This window comes from Trachypithecus francoisi, unplaced genomic scaffold (assembly GCF_009764315.1).
Source record: "Trachypithecus francoisi isolate TF-2019V2 unplaced genomic scaffold, Tfra_2.0 Lachesis_group5, whole genome shotgun sequence".
Classification (NCBI taxonomy): Eukaryota; Metazoa; Chordata; class Mammalia; order Primates; family Cercopithecidae; genus Trachypithecus; species Trachypithecus francoisi.
The window spans coordinates 35,205,497-35,224,357 of NW_022681470.1; the positions used below are offsets into that span (position 1 = coordinate 35,205,497).

At 42.1% G+C, this 18,861-nt stretch overlaps 2 protein-coding genes across 7 annotated transcripts in view; one reads left to right on the forward strand and one right to left on the reverse strand.

The window, feature by feature from the left end:
* RASAL2 (RAS protein activator like 2) overlaps positions 1–9,797 on the forward strand; it is a 393,297-nt gene extending 383,500 nt beyond the window's left edge. For 3 of the 6 annotated variants that reach the window (XM_033200815.1, XM_033200817.1, XM_033200819.1), the window contains 2 exons: positions 1,618–1,648; positions 3,974–9,797. In XM_033200815.1, the coding sequence (XP_033056706.1) occupies positions 1,618–1,648; positions 3,974–4,116 (174 nt within the window). In that variant the 3' untranslated portion in view covers positions 4,117–9,797. The remainder of the gene's footprint in view (positions 1–1,617; positions 1,649–3,973) is intronic. The other 3 variants (XM_033200816.1, XM_033200818.1, XM_033200820.1) reach the window with 1 other exon arrangement.
* On the reverse strand, positions 9,791–17,942 carry CLEC20A (C-type lectin domain containing 20A). Its single transcript, XM_033195300.1, has 4 exons — positions 17,207–17,942; positions 13,985–14,089; positions 13,122–13,207; positions 9,791–10,553 (listed from the first exon to the last, which is right to left on the reverse strand). The coding sequence occupies exons 1-4, from the start codon at positions 17,940–17,942 to the stop codon at positions 10,473–10,475; spliced, it is 1,008 nt and encodes a 335-aa protein (XP_033051191.1). The 3' UTR covers positions 9,791–10,472.
* Between the last annotated feature and the right edge of the window lie 919 nt (positions 17,943–18,861).

Here is an 18,861-nt window from a genome sequence, read left to right on the forward strand (position 1 = left end):
TTGCTTGAGGTCAGGATTTCGAGACCAGCCTGGGTAACATGGTGAGACCCATCTCTACAAAAAAATGCAAAAATTAGTCAGACATGGTGGCTCATGCCTGTAGTCCCAGCTACTTGGGGGGCTGAGGTAGGAGGATAGTTTGAGCCCAGGGGGTCAAGGATGTGGTGAGCCGTATTTGCACCAGTGCACTCCAGCCTGAGCGACAAAGTGAGACCCTGTCTTGAAAAAAAAAATAGTCTTAAGCAGAGGGAGCTTGGGTGTGCCACAGTTGTGGTTCTGTACACGGACTGACAGGACAGCCTCATGATTAGCTCCTGAAGATTTCTACCCCACCCCCTAATTTTACATTAGGGCTAGGTGACTAGGTACAAAGCAGAAGTCACCTGCTAGGCATAGGAGGTAAAAGCCAGGGAGGGAATCTGATTTATTAGGACTCAAATGCTCTGGAAAGTAAGGACCATCTCTCAGTTAACCAGGAGGGTGTCATGTGCAGGAATGGGAGAAATGTTATCCTCAAACCATCAGTCACTGTCAGACTGATGGTCTGGCTAAGCTAGTTAATATTTTGGGTCCATACTTCAAGGCAGTGGTTTTGAAATGGTTTGGTTCTCTGGACTATTTTGGTAGAATCAAGACACCTTTCATAGATGAATATACAGCTGCTTCCACTGACCACTCAACAGCAAGGACCACTCTCAACTAATGAATCAAATCATACTACGATTGGTTAAATATAATACATTACCTACCCAAACACAGATATTACTATATAATAAATTATTCTACCAGAGACCCACTATGGATCCCTAGAAAATAGTTGGGAGAATTCACTAAACTATATTTGGAAAACCTCTGCACCATGCATAGCACAAATCCTAAATACTATAGTTAAATTTTAAAAAATTATAGTGTCCTTAAAAGGAAGGTTTCTCAACTCCAACTGTTGGCTTATTGATACATTAAAATCTTATTATAGCAAATGACTTTAAACATCTTTTGGCATTCTTTGTAATGAATGACTTTTGTATCAGATCTTTTCTTTTGTAAGGATAAATCTTCTCTCTTAAGTGAATGATGGAGCAGAGCAGCCCTTCTGGCATCATTTAATAGAATGAAGACATGTTTGGTGTGAAAGCTTCCCAGAGAAGTAACTCATAGGTCAATACTTCCCAAAACACTACCAGACAGGTGCCCAGTAAACTGGTTTTCATCTCTGTCAGCAGCCCTGTGCTCCCACCAGGAAAATCTTGTCCCTGAATTCAACGTCTGCCTCTTCTTGAGTCATTTCATGCTACAAGGCACAGGCCTGCATCAGCCACTTTCTAACAGGAACTGCAAAAGGATGAGCCCTCCTTTTGGTGAGTGGCAGAAGCACCTATCCTGGACCTTGTAGCTTAGGGGCCATAGGAATCCTAGTGGTGATAATAAGGATCCATTTCTTAAATATCAGACCAGAGAATGTGCTACCTTTCACCCCTGAGCATGAGGAGACATTGTGGCTCCCAGGATTTCTCTATGTGACTGAGGTGGAGAACAGAGAAAGGCTTCCTCCTATGAGAAGCAAAGCAGCTGCCTAGTTACTGTTACAAGTGATATCTCCGCTGTGTTAAATTACAGGTCATAAATGGAGATGAGATTATTCAAACAGGCAAGTAAACCTCGCGTCCGTTCTCTAGCTGAACAGTTCCCAGCCCTGGCCCAGTGCACTGGCCTCCTACACATTCCAGCTCCTGCCACTCCCCACATGGAAATCTTTCCTGTCAGGTGTGGACTAGATTGCTTTCCCTTACAATCCAGGCAGAATTGAAATGTCCGAGCATCTTTTGCCAACTGAACTTGACTTTCATAAGTCTCTATTTGATTTTTTTTAACTTTTTTGTTTTATTTTGAGAGGTTGGCAATGGGGGAAATACAAAGGGAGCTTCTTTATGTGGAAACTTTCTGCTGTTTAGTAGGGGTGCTGTTTGTCTTCAGTTGTTACCTTTTTAGGCAATAAGTAATTACAGTCATTCTTAGCCTTCTTTTTGACCCTTTAAAAATCAAGTTTTTCATGAATGATTTATTTTTGGATGAACCCTGGAGAATCCTAATTTCCTTAGTATTGAGGCCTTATAATTTATCCCAATTCTGAAAATTATCAGTTACTCAGTTTAGAGATCATTCCTAATAATGCGGGTAGGGAGGGGGGAATATCATATTTAGCTCTTACCTCTTGTTTTCTAGTATTCACTGGCCGGTTCTTACCTATTGGCTTTTCAAAGATCTGTATTTGTTATCCCAGTAAACTTCTTTGGTTATAATTTTTTTAATTATTATTTTTTAGAAGCCTTGCAGCTCTTTCCTTTAGTTTTGTCTATCCTTAAAATGAATTACTTTCCCAAAATAAAAAGCATTTTATACCAGGTGCATGGGTCATTAATAATGCTGATTTTGTATATCTTACCACTTGAGTTCTCCATCAAGGAAAGAAGGATTTTTTTTTTAAGTGATAATGACAAGCAAGAGCTAGTTTGTTGTTGTTTCTTTTTTTTAATATACTTTGAAACTGTGACCACCAGCACTGCTGCCTTACAGATCCTGCTTTCCTGCCCCCAGAAAGCAGGAGAGTAAAGGGAAGTATTATTTGATGCCAGGTGGTACGTGATTTTACCTAGATTTTCCCCTAGGGCCGTGGTCTTCACTCTTCTTGCTCCCAGTAGCATGTGTCCCAAAGTGTAGCACTACGTGACAGCCCTGGGTAGCTGCTGTTTTAATAGCAAGGAGCAGCACCAGCCCTCAGCCCTGCCACCTCCTCTGTGAACTTTACCATGACTAAACTTTACCATGCTTTTCTCAGGGTCAATTTAAAAGACCCGTAAGGTAGTAAAGCTCCGTTTGGCTTTGGAGGTATTCCCCATATGCTATTTTCTTTTAAATTTTACAGGCATAGGTAAAGACTATTTCCTGTATTGTTTTCTGAAAACTATAGACTTCATGTTAGAAAAGTTCTGGAATGATTAACTGAGCTGCTGAAGCTAAGATTAGGGTATCTCTTCTAACCTAATCTTTATGAGACTGATAATGTTTTGATAAAATGATTTTATAAAAAAATTTTAAGTAGTCCTACTTTCCTTTAGTTAGACTGCCTATTTTTTTTCCTCTTTTTTTCCCCCTTGGTTTTTGTGTGTGTATATTCACCAATGCTTGGTTTCCAAATATTGTTTCTAAAGCTTTTTTTTTCAGAGACTCAAAAGTTAAATGAAAGCAATCTCCGTATTGGGCAGCCCTCCTGGAGTAACTCTGAGCTGGAATGGGTCTAGGAGCCTGTGTTCTCTGTTTGTTCTCATGTGTTATGTTGATGGCGTTCCCTTTTCGGCCACATCTCCCTCCCCATATTCAAGTAACTCCTTGGTCTGAGCTTTTTGGCTGCTTTTTTCCCCTCTTGCTGTTGCATCCTCACCTTGTTGGTGACTCTACACTGCCACCATGTATTGTTTTAATTTTGAGCACAATGTGAATTCTTTCCAAATGTGACTGATATGCCCTCTTTTGGGGCTAAGAACCCATAGATCACATGCTCTTCTCCTCTACGAAATGAAACCTCTGGTGCTTCTTTCTTTGCCACCTAATTTCCATGTTTCAATTTTGACCTAAAGCACTTAGTATAGTAAGGCAGCTTGATACCTCTGTTGCATAGTCTCAAGTAACACATGGTATCACTTTTACATGAAAGTCTAATGTCCCAAGAGATTTTTAATAAAAAGCCCTGCTATGCTGAAAGAACAAGAGAGAGAGAGACAGAAAAAATAAACAGACCCACTGGGCTCAGGGGAAGCTGAACCTGACCAGTGTGCAGAAAGAGGCAGAGATGTTCCATTTGGGAAGCACCATGCATACGGCTGTTTGAGAGAAAGCGCTGGACTAGTCACTCAGTAAAGAAAGCGTGTTACCTCCTGCCTGTAGCCTGAATAAAGGCATGATTGGTGTGTTGTAGGAAAAACGGATCGTGTCCCTGGATTCAGCCAACACCAGACTGATGAGCGCGCTGACCCAAGTGAAGGAGCGGTACAGCATGCAGGTCCGCAATGGCATCTCCCCCACCAACCCCACCAAGCTTTCCATCACGGAGAATGGTGAATTCAAAAACAGCAGCTGCTGACGGGCTTTGTGAATAGACAGACTGTGGAAGGAGACAGAAGGAAATTGACCCACTCTCCTATCCCCAGACCTTTACCTAGCCCCTCCAGGTTTACAGAATGTTGCTACTTCACAATGGCAATGTGGTGAGAAACTCTTGAATGAAGAAAGGAACCTTGTCTTTCAGGGCATAAGGCAGTGACTTCCAAGGTCAATGCTTTTCCTCCACATCTCTATGTACATAGGGAACTTAGTTCTGGGCCATGTACAGAAAATATCACTGTAATATACCAAAAGGAAGTTAATAATGTAGATTACCTTTTTGATTATTGCTATTTTTATTATTGTTTTCCTCTTGTTGAAAGCACTGCAGTTGTTAGAGGAAGTAAAGTAGGAACTGTTGTGTGAGTGAGACACGAGCCTGTAGGTTCAGTAGGTAGAGACCAAGCATCTATCTGATAGAAGCACATGGAGTGCAATAGGACATTGTGAGAATTTTTCAGGGATTCATCTACTAGTTTAAAAACCCCACTCTGGCCCCCTTGTCCTTTCAGAAAACGTGCAAATACCAAGATCCATACAAAACAATAATTTATTCCACTGATCAACCAAGACTGGTTCTGGTTGGAAGCTAATCTGATTTGGGGATTCATTGTTTCAAAGGACACAGACAAAAGCTGTTGCATCAAAACTGGACTTTAGGAGTAATTTCAATGGAACTCCTGTCAATATGTTTATTTCCTCTGTCTACAGCAGATGGGAATCTTCTCTTTAAATAGGGGCTTTTTTTTTTTAACCCCAATGGTAATAAAGGGTGTTCTTTTTCCTCTTTAGAGTTTACAAAGCTATAAATATTTGTCTCTCCACGTACCATCTTCATCTTCACACATTCACTGCGCTTTCCTCCCCATGGTGGGAGCTGTCGTCACCAACAGGGTTTACTCTCCCCTGGAGAGGTTATTTAAATAGCTGTGCATAAGCCATCCAAATCAACACCCTTTCTTCCATACAGAAAAGGGCTAACCATACCATAGCTGGAATCTCTGAATATTTCCTATTAAAATTTTTTTATATGTGTTAAGTTATAATTTTTGTTTGTGATAAAGACTTTATCCATTGTACTAGCAGATCTATGGGGGTTAATTTTATCTCCATCTTTAACTTTTAAAGTGCTTCTTCCCCTTATCCCCTCAATAGAGAAAGGAAATCCAAATTTGAAGCATCACTCTCTTAAAAGTGATGATTGCTCATGTTTAAAAAAAGAAAAAGAAAAAAATTGAAAGTGTCAGGATGGCACATTCCAATTGTTATTCCCATGCTGATAGATCTGACAATAATGACCCAATTTCAACACTTGTCATCTATAGCCTTATTATTACAGAAGAGAAAAAGTCATGGAAATGAATTCATTTCCTTTTTTCCAAAGGTGTGAAATATCATCTTGAATGCAACCTTGATTACCAGAAGTATGGAGTGTTACATGTTAAACAGACATTATATATACAAATATATATACATATATATTCACACATATGTACATATAACTGCACAAATAGGAAAAGTTCATGCCTTCTATGCTGTTCAGATATAATGTTAAAAGGGTCCTGAACCTCTGTAAGCGAGATCTAAGCAGTTGTTTTATATTGAGAAAGCAACAATGTTTCTCGAATAAGTTGATGTTGATTTTAAATTATAAGCTTTAAAGAATTTTTTTTTCTAGAAAAAGGGGATGGAAAAAAAAGGACCTGAGGGAGCTATATGCATCAAGTGAGTGTTTCCCCATAACGGATTATTTATAAGGGAACATGTATAGTACCCTCTTTTGAGTGATGCCGACAGACACCAAGCCCTCCTTTTCACCGAGTCCCAGGCTTGCATTCCAACCTCTTGATCTCTGCCCTCTCTCAGGTGGATCTTTGTGTTGGACTTTATGTTCCAGCAACCTCACCATGGCCACATAAGCCACAACCTTTTAAAACAGTTTATTTCATAGCAATCCCTGTTTCTGCCAGACAGAGACCTAAAATAGGAGTTTCTCACTGTGTTTATCTGATCTGCACACTTTATATCCAGCTGTTTTGGCACTTTTACATTTTCTTCACCTTTGGTATTTGTTTTGCAAATTCTTACACCTCTCCAAGTGGAGGGCACACTGTGGTCAAAATCACTTATTTTATTAGGAAAAAGAGCTAACTGTTCCAAAGTGTAGTGTCCTTTGTTGAAGGAGGAGGGATGTAAGCATAGATCTGTTATTGTTGCTGGCTATTCTCAGCTCAAGCCATGTTTAATTCATTCTTTGTAAAAGCCTTCAGTTGTGCCACAGAAAACCTGGTAAAAGAATTGTCAGTTTCATTGGCCTTAAGTATGTAATGTGGGTGATGTCTTGCCATTGAGGTTTGGAAGCTCTTAAGTGCTGATTATGGATTACAGAGGGCTGATAAAATTACCTATATTGGAAATTGAGAGAAGCCCAAAAAAAAAATCAAATGTGCTTTTGATGGATAGAATGTATCTTATTAGCATTATGGGAGCTCCTTAGAGGGCTCTCTTCATTGGAAGATTTAATGCCCAAAACATTTGGACAGATTATGCAGCCTTCTACTAGCAGGTTATCTTGAATGAAGAAGAAATAGCAAAAAAATAATAATAATAGTAAGAGCATTACAAGTAAACTAAAAGTTCAGAGTTGTTGACAGATGTTAAATGTTAGGTTATCCTGTGAGCCTACTCCTGTCCAAACATTTTTCTCAGTTTTTCTTTAGAGAATGCTGCAATCTGTAGAACTTACTCTGAAGGATTTTTTAAGAAGAGAAGTCACCAACAGGTGATAATTTTTATGGAGATATTTCTTAATTGGCTTTCCCTCAGTTCAAGTAGGTAAATAACTTTGTTTTGCTGGGAGGAGGTACATGGCTGAAGAGAGGCAAATAGATTAAGATAGCAATGTCTTGCACTTCCTGTTTCCCTCAAAACACCACCACATTGTGGGTCGCAGGATAGATGAGGGTTGAGAGGAATTTGGAATTCAGGTGAAGTGTTTGTAAAGTGCATGTCAAGCTGACAACAGACTTGACCATTAATGAGGACAGTGTTGGTAGGAGTCAGAAAAGAGCTTCATATTCCCCTTTTATATTACTGAAGCAATAAGCAATCTGAGCTGAAACAGCAAAAAGAGTCACATTTCCATCAGGTCATCATATTCCCTGAGTCTCTGCAATAAAAGCCATGTCAGAGGAGAGATTATAACTAGGTAACTGTAACAAGCACTTGAGCACTTACCATGTTCCAAGCACTATCACCAAGGTACTGTTTGGGTTTATGGCAGTCTAACAGTAAGAAAAATGTGGTAAAGTGAGGTAATCATGCTGCTATAGCTTTTTGCTTTTTTTCATATAGTATCAAGTTGGTCAGAATTAGCTTTCTCTGACTGGTCTGCTTCTGTGTTTCTCTGTGATGGTGTTAAGACTATGAAAGAAAAAGAAAGATTACCTAAGACTGCTATGAGCATTAACTATATGCCCTTAAGAATGAGCTTGACTTTGGAAGTCAAGTTTTTCAGATCTTAGTCTACCCAGGGCCTTTGTTTATGCATCTGTGGTTCTGTAGACCCCTGGCTTTCACTGTGTTCTCAGAGGTACACCAGATTGAGAACCGAGTTCTTCTTTGGAAGTCCCAGAGCAAAATCACTGCCATCAAGTGAGTTTGCATTCGTATTTGTTTCCCCTTCCATCAAGGGTTAGTTTTAGTCATCTCTAGCTTGAAGTTCCTGAGAAGGCTGGTTATGGGACTGAGCGTGGGAAAGGAACCCTCTTCAGCACTACCTCAGTCCCATCAGACTACTCCATTGTGACCTTGAGCCCCACACACGCTTGACACCAGACTAGACTTGTCACAGGGCCAAACCCAAGAGCCACCTGCCAGAGCTTCACTGCATTTTCAGCCACACCTTTGGAGGCCACCTTCTCCTATCAACTGTGGAAAGCCAAAAGGGCTCCCTTCTCCATCCCCCTTCCCTTTTTCAAGTCTAATAGTGAAATCTCCTGCTTACCCCAGCAGTAAATAGTTGCCTTCCTACCCCTTACCTGGGGGCCGATAATTTGAGATACTTTGTTTTTTCATTACGTCAGTTGAAGGATTTAGTTTCTTAAAAGCAAGATATGTTGGAGTGTTGAATTTCTATTTAGAATCTCTTTTCATGTTTGAATGATTGTTACTAGTTCTAGAAGCATTCTCATTGTCATGACCCAGTTATGTATACTCTTGGGTTTAGGAAGGACAAAAGTGATGAAATTTGCATGAGATAGAATAAACATCTTAGGAGGAGTGAAAGAACCTGAGGAAGAGACATGACCCATAAGGGAATGAATGCATAAGCAGAGCCTTCTCAGTAGCCCAGAGTTTCCAGGAAACAGGAAGATTTATATCCCTTGCCCACTCTTAAAATACATAGATACATAGAAAAGCAGTCTCTGTAGACAACACATGCACACACCCACACAAAACAGAATTCCTGGGGATTCCTTTTTCTGAATGTTAGTCCATTTTATCGAGCAGTGATTCCCAAACTTGGAGATTTTCAGATTTTGTGCTCTCGTTTTTTAGATTTTATGACAGTCATTCTATCATCCTTAAAAATGTAGTATATGTGTTATATGTATATGTAAGTTAAAGCGACTTGAAATTGACTTGGTTTGGCATTGTCTCAAGAACCCTAGATATCATTGATACCATGGGGAATCATAGAAATAAAGTTGAATATCACTGATCTGAGAGTAGGATCCAGAAATAAGTAGTTTCAGTTCCTGATCAGTTAAGCCTCAAGTGCTTGAGTAACCAACACAGCAAGACTTGGGAAAATGCAGCGAGCACCCAAGGAAAGGAAAGCGGTAGTCTTTGCCTGCATTTCAGCATGCATTTTCATTTCCTACTCAGTTCTATCTTCCACTTAAATACCCTCATTTGACCCTAGAAAGTTTTTTGTTTTTTTTCAGTTTGAGACTTAAAACCAGATTTATTTGTTGTTGTAGAGAGATTTCCACAGAAGTTATGTTTTATGGACCTCCATCATCTTTGTGGGGGTACAGATATTTATGTGTAAATATCATTTTATGTGATTTCCAAATTTTCAAGGGAAACATTTCAATTCCCAGTTCAACAAAAGGTTAAATACTAATTGACTCAATGACCACCTTCAGAAAAGTTAAATAGTAAATTAGGTTAAATTTTGACTGGTGCTTAGACATTTCCTAGTTATATTAACTTAAGCAGACAGCAGCACATTAACCTGAGTTACACCGGTGAGGAATTTACCTTCTAAATTTGATTTTGTTTTTCATCTCCAGGGCCTTAATAAGAGTGTGTTAACACACGACTATTTTACAATGATAGCTCTAAATAATTTATTTTTTATTTCAAGAAAGAAAAATACACCTTAGAAAAACAAAACCCAAGATTTTATTTTATTTTTAAAGCCATATTTTTGTGCTAGTAGCATTTAGATTGTTCCATATGTGAGATCCGTATCTGCATTTCATTACCTGGGTTTGTTCTAAAGAAGATTTATTTTTGTTCTGTGAATAATTTTTGACGGTTCTTGTACATGTACAGATATAGATACGTTTGAGGTCTTTTATTGATATTCCTACAAAGAATATAAATAAACTTTAACTTTAAACATTTCAGACTAAAGTTGCTACTATATTTGACATACTGCTGTCTTCTAGCATGCACCTGGGTGACTAGGACACTTGGAAAGAAACAAGAAAGGAAATATATGCCAGAATATTATTCTGAAAATATATTTTAACATTAAGAACAGTCTGTCTTAGAATTTTCCAACTTCCATTTAGTAAGATTTCAATTTAGGAAAAATAACTAGCATTAACATGTGATAAAATTGTTACTTTCAAATTCTGCAGAATTTGAAATCTCTTTAATAACTTGTGACAGGTAAAGAAAGTTTCCTTTGGTTTATTAGGAAGTGTAGCCCCACTTAGCTTCCTAGACCGCTACCATCCTCTTGTAATTTTCCAGTTAGATTAATGGAGTTTGTTTTCAGGATTTTTGGTGTTTGGTTCAGGTTTTTTATTTTAAATTCTTAATAGAAGTTCATTTGTCATTCCCAAGATTATTTTTCCCAAATCCAACCATCTTCTCCTGCATCCCTGTTTCATTCTGTAAAATCCAGGAATGCAGGTTTCACGTGTAGTCTTATTTTGTGTTAGTTGTAGTTCTGTGCTTTTTGGCACATCTCGAGTTCTTCCTAATCTTGTTCTACTAGGGATTACAAAATTAAAATTTACTCAAAATCCAGAGAAGATTTCATGAAAGGGAAACTGCATATCCATAGAACTGTGCTATTTTTTGTTCACTTCGAAGCTGACCCATTTCAGTCTGAATTGTTCGTGACCTAATGTAAGCTTTAAGACTTCCTGGATCTGAAACATCAAAAAGAGAGAAAGTGTTGATGCGGTCTTTTTACCTCATGGTCCTCTTAGCCATAAACCATCCATCCATATACGCTTTATGCACATCCATACCCCGTAATTGTTTTTAGCCTCCCTCCAGCTGCCTGACTTTTTTTATTAGCATTTTACCAGTAGGAAAATACATAAATCAATTTTGTTAGCTATATATATATGTTTAATGACAGAGAACACTAAAACAGATGACTAAATTAGTGGTTTTCAATCCTGATTATTCATCAGAATCACTGGGGAGTTAAAAAAAAAAACAGAGGCGTACCTCCTGAGCTCCACCATTGAACAATTAAATAGAATCTCTCTAAGGATTGGACCAGGCTAGGCTTTTTTCTTTCTTTCTTTCTTTCTTTTTTCTTTTTAACCTTGCCGGAGGTTCCGAAGAGCCAAGGGGTAAGAACCACTAGTTCAAATCAAGCTGTGAGCACTGTGTGTAGGTGTCTGAAAATGTTTTCTGTCCCCAATCCTGAAACTAGGGTAAGTTGGTTACAGGTGTTTCCTTACCTTCTATTTGGAATTTAAAATTCTACTAAAACTAACAATATATACTCAGCCTTCCCCCACATACGCCTTGTCCCCACCAACCCGTCCTTTAAGTCTGTGATGTAGAAATTCTCTCCATTAACTTGGTCATCCCATTTATGGAATAGATACATTCTGACAAAGCTGACCAGAAGATGGAATTCCCTATTTCGACCTCAGTTTCCCCACTGGCTTCAATTTAAAGCAGAAGGTAAATGGCTTCTAGTTTGGTGTCAGAAGCTTCAATGAGTACACCCTTGAGGAGTGCTGAAGGACCCAGGCCAGAATCAAATATGCTACATTTGACTTTTAAAGAGTAAACAACAGGCCGGGCGCGGTGGCTCATGCCTGTAATCCCAGCACTTTAGGAGGCCAAGGCAGGCAGATCATGAGGTCAGGAGATCCTGGCTAACATGGTGAAACCCCGTCTTTACTAAAAATACAAAAAATTAGCCAGGTGTGGTGGCGGGCACCTGTAGTCCCAGCTGCTCGGGAGGCTGAGGCAGGAGGATGGCGTGAACCCGGGACATGGAGCTTGTAGTGAGTCAAGATCATACCACTGCACTCCAGCCTGGGCGACAGAGGGAGACTCCGTCTCAAAAAAAAAAAAAAAAAGTAAACAACGTAGAGAACTCAAAGTTCCTTTGTCTACCTTACCAACCCCTACCAAAAAAAAAAAAAAAAACAGAAAAGGTTCTTAACTTTTCTTGACCTAATATTCAGCACTGAAGTCTTATTACTTGAAACTTATCAGATGCTAAATTACACCATTCGTACTTGTTCTTTCAGTAGCAAAATGTACTGAAAGCTCTCCAGTCCCCCCTCCACTCCTGGCAAGCATGCAGTCATGTGCTCATGTGAATTTTCCAAAATCATGAGTATTTTGTAAGATTCAGTTGGTTCTATGAAATTACAATAAAGAGTATTGTATATTTTATTATAATTTGTAAATTGTGTGCTATACATTCTTTATATCAGTAAAATTTATAATAAACACATATACATTATATACTGACACACACATATTGCTGGTCTTTCTAAAAACTTGATTTTGTGAAATTCTAGAATGAATTGCCAGGGTGATATTTGTTTGGCCTATGAATAAATTGCAATGAACTAACAGATAAATGCCAGTGTTTCCTTGTCTGTAAAATTAAGATTGTGGCTAAATAGTCTATAGGGTCCTCTCTAGCACTGACATCCTGTGGTTATTATCTGATATAATTGAGAAATGTGTCCTTAGACCATGTTCAAAAATCAACTTGAAGCTTTTCTCTCAGTATTTAGGAACAATTCTTCCTCTTCACAGTCTCCCATGGCACAATAGTTTCTAAGAACCAAAAAAGTCTGGAATAAGTGTATATTCAGAACACTACAGTGATAATGTTGATAGTAATAATAGCCGGCCAGGCATAGTGGCTCACGCTTATAATCCCAGCCCTTTGGGAGACTGAGGCAAGAGGACTGCTTGAGCCCAGGAGTTTGAGGTTTCAGTGAGCTATAATCGCACCATTGCACTGCAGCCAAGGTGGACAAAACACGACCCTGACTCAAAAATAATAGCTAATGTTTATTGAGCACCAACTATGTGTGAGATTATTTGCTAAGCACTTTGTATGGAATATATCATTAAATCATAACACCAACCATATGAGTTAGACATTATCATTCCTGTTTCATGAGGAAACTGAGGCTCAGAAAGACTAAGTTGGCCAAAGCTACACAATGGATAAGGGCAAAACTAAGACCCAAACTCAGATCCCTCTGTGCTGTCTTGACCAAAAAAAAAAAAAGCTCAGGAAAGACATTGGAGAGGGTAAGAAAAGATCCAAAAAGATCATGCCACATAACCAACTTGTGACCATGAGCCAAAGTGATGGCAGTGGAGCAAGATGAGGTCATATTCCACAGGTTTTCCACCTTAATATATTGGCTTTTGAAGATTGTCTTGCAATGTCACATCATCCGACTGATCAGAATTAGAAGAGTGGGCAGAAGTCTCACCTGTCTCAGAAATTGGTCTTTCATCTCTTCTGGGTCCATCAGAGTTGAGATGGTAAAGTCTGCTTTCAGGATTCCAAAAGGGTGCCCTGGAAAAGAAGGTGCTGCCTGTTCGGGGGAATATTATCCTATTGCCATTTCAAGCTCTTGGCAGTCAGGAGCACCCAGTGGACACCACAGATGCTACATGCCGATTTGGGATCTCCAAGAGAAGAAAGAAACTGCTGAGCAGAAGAATGCTTAGCCACAATTAGGACCAACCAATTAGTGGCTGAAGAAAGAGTCCCATGGCTTTGGGTAATGCAGGCTCTTCCACAGCCTGGCTACCCATCAGGCAATTATTTTCTTTTTTGTTTCTTCTGTATTTTTCTCCTTACTTTTAATCCAGTAAGTGGATACTCCACACCATGCTGGAAATACTCACCTCTCCTTGAGCTCCCCACCACAGAAAATTCTAAAGAAGTTCTCTGACTCTTTAAATAAATTCAGCCTTTGCCCATGAGCCATCCATAATCATTACAGGAACTACAATCTCATAATAAGACTGTATTTGCATTATATTTTATTGTTTATGAAGTTTATAATTATCTCATTGGGTGCTCACAACAACCCTATGGTATAGGCAAGGTAGTTTTTTCCACATCCCCTTTGCAGAAGAGAAACAGAAATTCAGAAACTTGTCCCCTAAATTTTCATAATAGTCACAGAGCATAAACTAGAATCCACCTCTTTATTCCTATCCCTATTCCCAACATTTCGTGTTGTCTTTCATGAAAAGGTCTCAAGGGCCCTGTGCCAAGGAGTGACTGTCAAGATTTCACTGCTCCTCTGGTAAGAGTAGGAACTTGGTAGACAGAAGCAGTTACCTGATTTTTGTGCTGATGTATTTTTAGATTCTGAACTCAGATGTTGGGCCTCTGTGGCAGCAGCTGTATCTCTTCTATCAGTGCCACTCCCTACACTGGTCACAGCTACAGGAGGGGAAAATAAAAGGTTTATTGCAAATACAACCAGGAGTAAGGTGGCCTGATATTGGTGATTGCCCCTGAGCTAAAAGACAGGAAAGGACAGCCACTACTAGGCACACAGTTGCTGCAGAAGCCAGCGATGTGGGAAGCTCAGTTCCTGCCAATCCCTGACTCACCCCCACAGGCTCTTGTAACCCAGCACTTGAGTTGCTACACTATCATCTTTCAGAAAGCACCCCTGGCAGCAGGATCTGTGGGGCTTGGGCAGTGTTAGGAGGTTTTTCCTCATCAAATTTTTTTTGTTCAGTAGCCTATGCTCCAAAGGGCCTAATGTCCTTATTTTGTCTGCCAGCTACACAAAGCCCCCACCATGGCACCCAGGGACCCTCAACATCGCCATCTCCATCCCAAACCAAGTGTAGGCTCTCCCCCAGCACCCCTTCTCTTCCTGGATGGCTGGCCATGCCCGGAGGCCCTCCAGCCAGAGACCCTGGTGTCCTCAGTGGCTCCCTTGCTCCGTCTCACCTGCTCTCATGTTCAGTCACCAAAGTCCTGTCAGTGCCTTGCAGATGTCTTTTTATTCTTTCAAATATGGAAATAATCCTTTTATTTGGAATATATTATTGTAAAATATTTAAGCAAATTTATCACCTCCCCAACCCAGGGGCACCCATGATTAACACTTCGCTGTAGAAGGTTCTTCACACTCGCGAATTTGTTAATCTGAATGTGTAAAGATCTCTCTTGTTTGCTTTAAAGGCTGCAAAGTAGTCTTTCACTGAATGTACCATAACTTATTTAACCAATCTGCTTTCAGAGGACATTACGTTGTTTCCGCCTTTTCACTGTAATAAACAATGCCACAACAAGCAACCCTGTGTGTGGAGGGTGCATATATATGTGTGTACCTCATATTATTATTTCCTTAATCAATTTCCAAGGGTAGAATTTCTGTATGAAAGATTATGCACATGTTAAAACTGACACAAATTCTGATACCAGAGTAATAGCCCCAGTCGGCATACCTACTGTGCCAAGATCACTGTTTTTCCCACATTCTCAGCATTATCACCTTTCAAATCTTTGCTACACTGGTAAGTACAAAACTAAATTTTAAAACTGCATCTTTTGGATACTTGTAATCTCACACCTGTAATCTCAACCCTGGGAGGGTGAGGCAGGAGGATCACTTGAGGCCAGGAGTTCAAGGCCAGCTGTGCAACATAACGAGATCCTGTCTTTAAAAAAAAATTTGCTAGGCATGGTGGTGTATGCATATAGTTCTAGCTACTTGGGAGGCTGAGATAGGAGGATCGCTTGAACCCAGGAGTTCAAGGCTGCAGTGAGCTATGATCATGCCACTGCTCTCCAGCCTGGGAAACAGAGTGAGACCTTGTCTCTAAAAACAAAAACAAAACAAAAAGCAATAAAAAGTAAGCATCTTTATAAATTTTGCATTTGTGTGATTCAGTGAACAAAGCTGAGCATTTTTTAAAATGTATTTGTATTGGTACTTCAGTTAACGTCACTCATGAACAATGTAAAATCAATTCCCTGTCATGTCCCTTCCCACTCCAGTGCTCCACAGCAGGCCTCGGTTCCACCTACCCAGACTGTGCGATATTATTTCCCCACACACACGTTTCCTGTCTCTCCTTTTCTGGCTGGCTGTGCCTTCAAAGGCCTCTTTCCCCACCCAAAGCATCATTAATTTCTTTAATAAAGTGATAAATGTGTAAAATTCAGAAACACAGAAGAGGAGGGAACATCCGTATTTTCATCCCCTGAATATAGACACTGTTAAAATTGTCACACATCTCCTTCCAGACTTGATTCCTAAGCATTGACATTTCCTTTCAGCCTTGTTGTGACTGTATTATGTACATAACGTTGACAATGCTTTTTTCACTTAGCACCCTAATACGAGCATTGTCCTCCATCATCCTAAGAATCTTGCTTCTGGAAATGCAGATCTGAGCATTTTGCTCACCTGCTGTAAACCTCTGATGGCTCCATTGGCGGGGGGATCAACTCCTTCAGATTTTGCCCCCAGTGTACCCCTTTCTCCTCATCCCCTGCCACTCCCTTCCCCAATATGTGGCCTACACCAGTCACATCAAACTGCTTGTCATTCCCTAGCAAACCATACAATTTGATATCTGTCTTTACCCATGCTGTTCCTTCTGCCAGGAAGAACTTTCTATACTTTTCTGCCAGATGAAATCCTCCATTGTTACACCTTCTATCCTATTACCACCTTCCAGGCAGAAGGAAATGAATTGCTTTCCTGCGACAGCTCTTGGTTCACACTTCTGGTGCAGCACTTTCCAAACTGTCCTGACTGTCTCCATTAGTTCCTAGGAGACCATGTGCTTCTGAAAACAGGAAACAGCCCTGCTCATCTTGGTATCCACAGTTCAATGCCTTCTTCAAAACAAGTACTCAGGAAATTATTGTCAAATTAAATCATCTACCAATGTGCACTATCCTAGTCCCCAGAGGGATACAAAGAAGTACAGAACAGCCCCTGCCCTGTAAGATTCTGCAATCTCAATAATTCATAATTGTAATCATTTATAATTAATAAAATGAGAATGAGGCCAGCCCCATATATTAAGGTAAGGAGAGTGGTGGGAGAAGGAATGAGTCACTAAACATTTCACTAGAGAACTGAGATTAAAATGGTAATAACTACCATTTATTGAGTGTCTGCCAGATGCCAGGCACTGAGAGATGAGAAAAATAAGGTTCAGAGAAGTTAGGAAAATTGCATAAGGCCACACAGTAGGTACTGGAGTCAATATTCCCACTGGATTATTTCTCCCCCAGATCACCCCACTTCACCTCCATATCCATCCTAAATTACCCAGGGAGGACGAGACAGTGAGCTGGCTCTGGCCAGACAGGACCCCTGTAGAATGCGCTGGAATGCAGCCGGAGTGGGGAGACTGTGGCCCAGCCCACAACGCCCCCACACCACACCCCACCTCTCATCCTCAACTCCCTGGCCTGCACCCTACGCATGGAAGCCAGGCCTGGTTGCCCCAAAAGAGGAACTCGCGGAGGTGCTTGGGCCTGCCTGGGATGGAGGTCCTAATTTATAGCAACGCGTACAGGCACCTGTTTGGGTCTCTGGCGAGCTCCCAGCTGCCTCCGGGCGGGTGTTTTGGCTCAGGGCTGCAGAGTCAGGGGGTGCAGTTGTCCTTTGGGGCACAGCTGGGCTGCCTGAGCCAAATGCGTCCGAAATGCTTTCTTTGGTCCCCGGAGAGCTCCCTGGAGCCTGGGAGCCGAGGCCCCGGCTGGATGTGGCAGACCCAGGGGGTGTTGCTATCCTGGGAGTAGCTGGGGCATCGCGGGTGGAGTCGTGCGTGGGGTTCGAAGCGGAGGCCAGAAGAGTCGCAGCTGCTTCCTGGGGGACAGAGAGGCTCCCCCAAGAGGCCGCAACAGGGCTGGGGGGCTGGGTCGCCGAGGGTGCGGGGTGGGAAGACACATTCTGGACAGTGACCGCCAGCATCCTGGGTCCTTCCCCAGGAACCAAGGTGCTCCCCGGGGCCGCGAGATTGTCCGCAGGGCTGGATGTCACCGCCCCTTGGGGCTGGAGGGCCGCAGGGCCCGCGGAGGCGGAAGCGCGCGGGTAGGGGGTGCGGAGGCCGGGCTCGCGGGGCTCCGGGCTGCTCCTCTGCGTGAGCCGCGCCGCTGAAGCCGGGCCCCGCGAGGCGCCCCCGGGGCCGGTGCTGGTCCCTAGGGCCGGAGAGAAGACTTCTGTGGGGTCCGCTGCACCCGGGACCTCTCCCAAAGCCGAAGGCGCCGACGAGTGGCGTCGCGTGGTGGCTCCCCGGGCCTGTGCCTCTTCCATGCCTGGCCTTGCCCAACCCAGTGCAGACGGGCCAGCAGGGAGGGCCTCCTAAACCCCATAGCGCGGCCCAGGTGGCCGGTGAGCCTGGGGCAGCCAGGCAGGTGCCAGGATAGACTTAGATGAGAAGAAGACAGGCTGTCACCCAGCTTCTGACCCAAATCTGACCACGGCCGGCCTGGGCTCTATCGCCTTCAGGGTGAGGTCCCTTAGCGACTCACAGAGGGCCCGGCCAGCAGGATCTGGGCTCCCACACTCTCCAGTGCTGACTGTCCCCACCCCACCTGCAGCTCCTTCCACCTGCAGTCCTCACCCAGCCCCGCACCCCACAACACTGCAAGTTAAATCCTCCTCATCCTTCCGATGGTTATAAAGTCACCTCCTCAGGGAAATCCTCTGGACGATTATAGGAGCGGGATGCTCCCCTTCTCTGGACGATTATAGGGGCGGGATGCTCCCCTTCTCTGGACGATTATAGGGGCGGGATGCTCCCCTTCTCAGTGTCCCCACCACACCTGTGACTATACCAAGCAACAGCCTCTTCCCAGTTGGCGGTGAGAAGCTTCAGAACAAGCCTTCCCTCCCCAAAATCTTGCCTGGTGGCTGTGCCTGAGCTAGCACAAGACTCCATCCACACTTTTTAATGAGTGAATGAACGAGGCTCTGCTCGACCTTGATCAAGTGCCCTCACTTCTCTGTGTCATCAAAAAAGGCAATAATCCCTTTGTGTGACACAGAAATCTGTAAGAAGGCCAGGAAAACGGTGATTTTGCCCTCAATTACTCTAGTTAGCCTCAGAACTCTTGGGAAGGAAAATGAGGTAATAGTTGTGAAGATGGTTCAGGAATTTTAAAGTGCTATAGGAATGCGGTCACTGTCCTTCCCAGCCACCTCCCCACACATAATGACAACAGCTCATCCC

Coding starts and splice junctions, on each gene's coding strand:
- CLEC20A (XM_033195300.1), bottom strand. CDS start 17,942: ATGGAAGAGGCACAGGCCCGGGGAGCCACCACGCGACGCCACTCGTCG. Junction 13,208..13,984: donor TACATCAGCACAAAAATCAG/GTAACTGCTTCT, acceptor CTTCTTTTCCAG/GGCACCCTTTTGGAATCCTG. Junction 10,554..13,121: donor AAGACCAATTTCTGAGACAG/GTGAGACTTCTG, acceptor TTGATGTTTCAG/ATCCAGGAAGTCTTAAAGCT.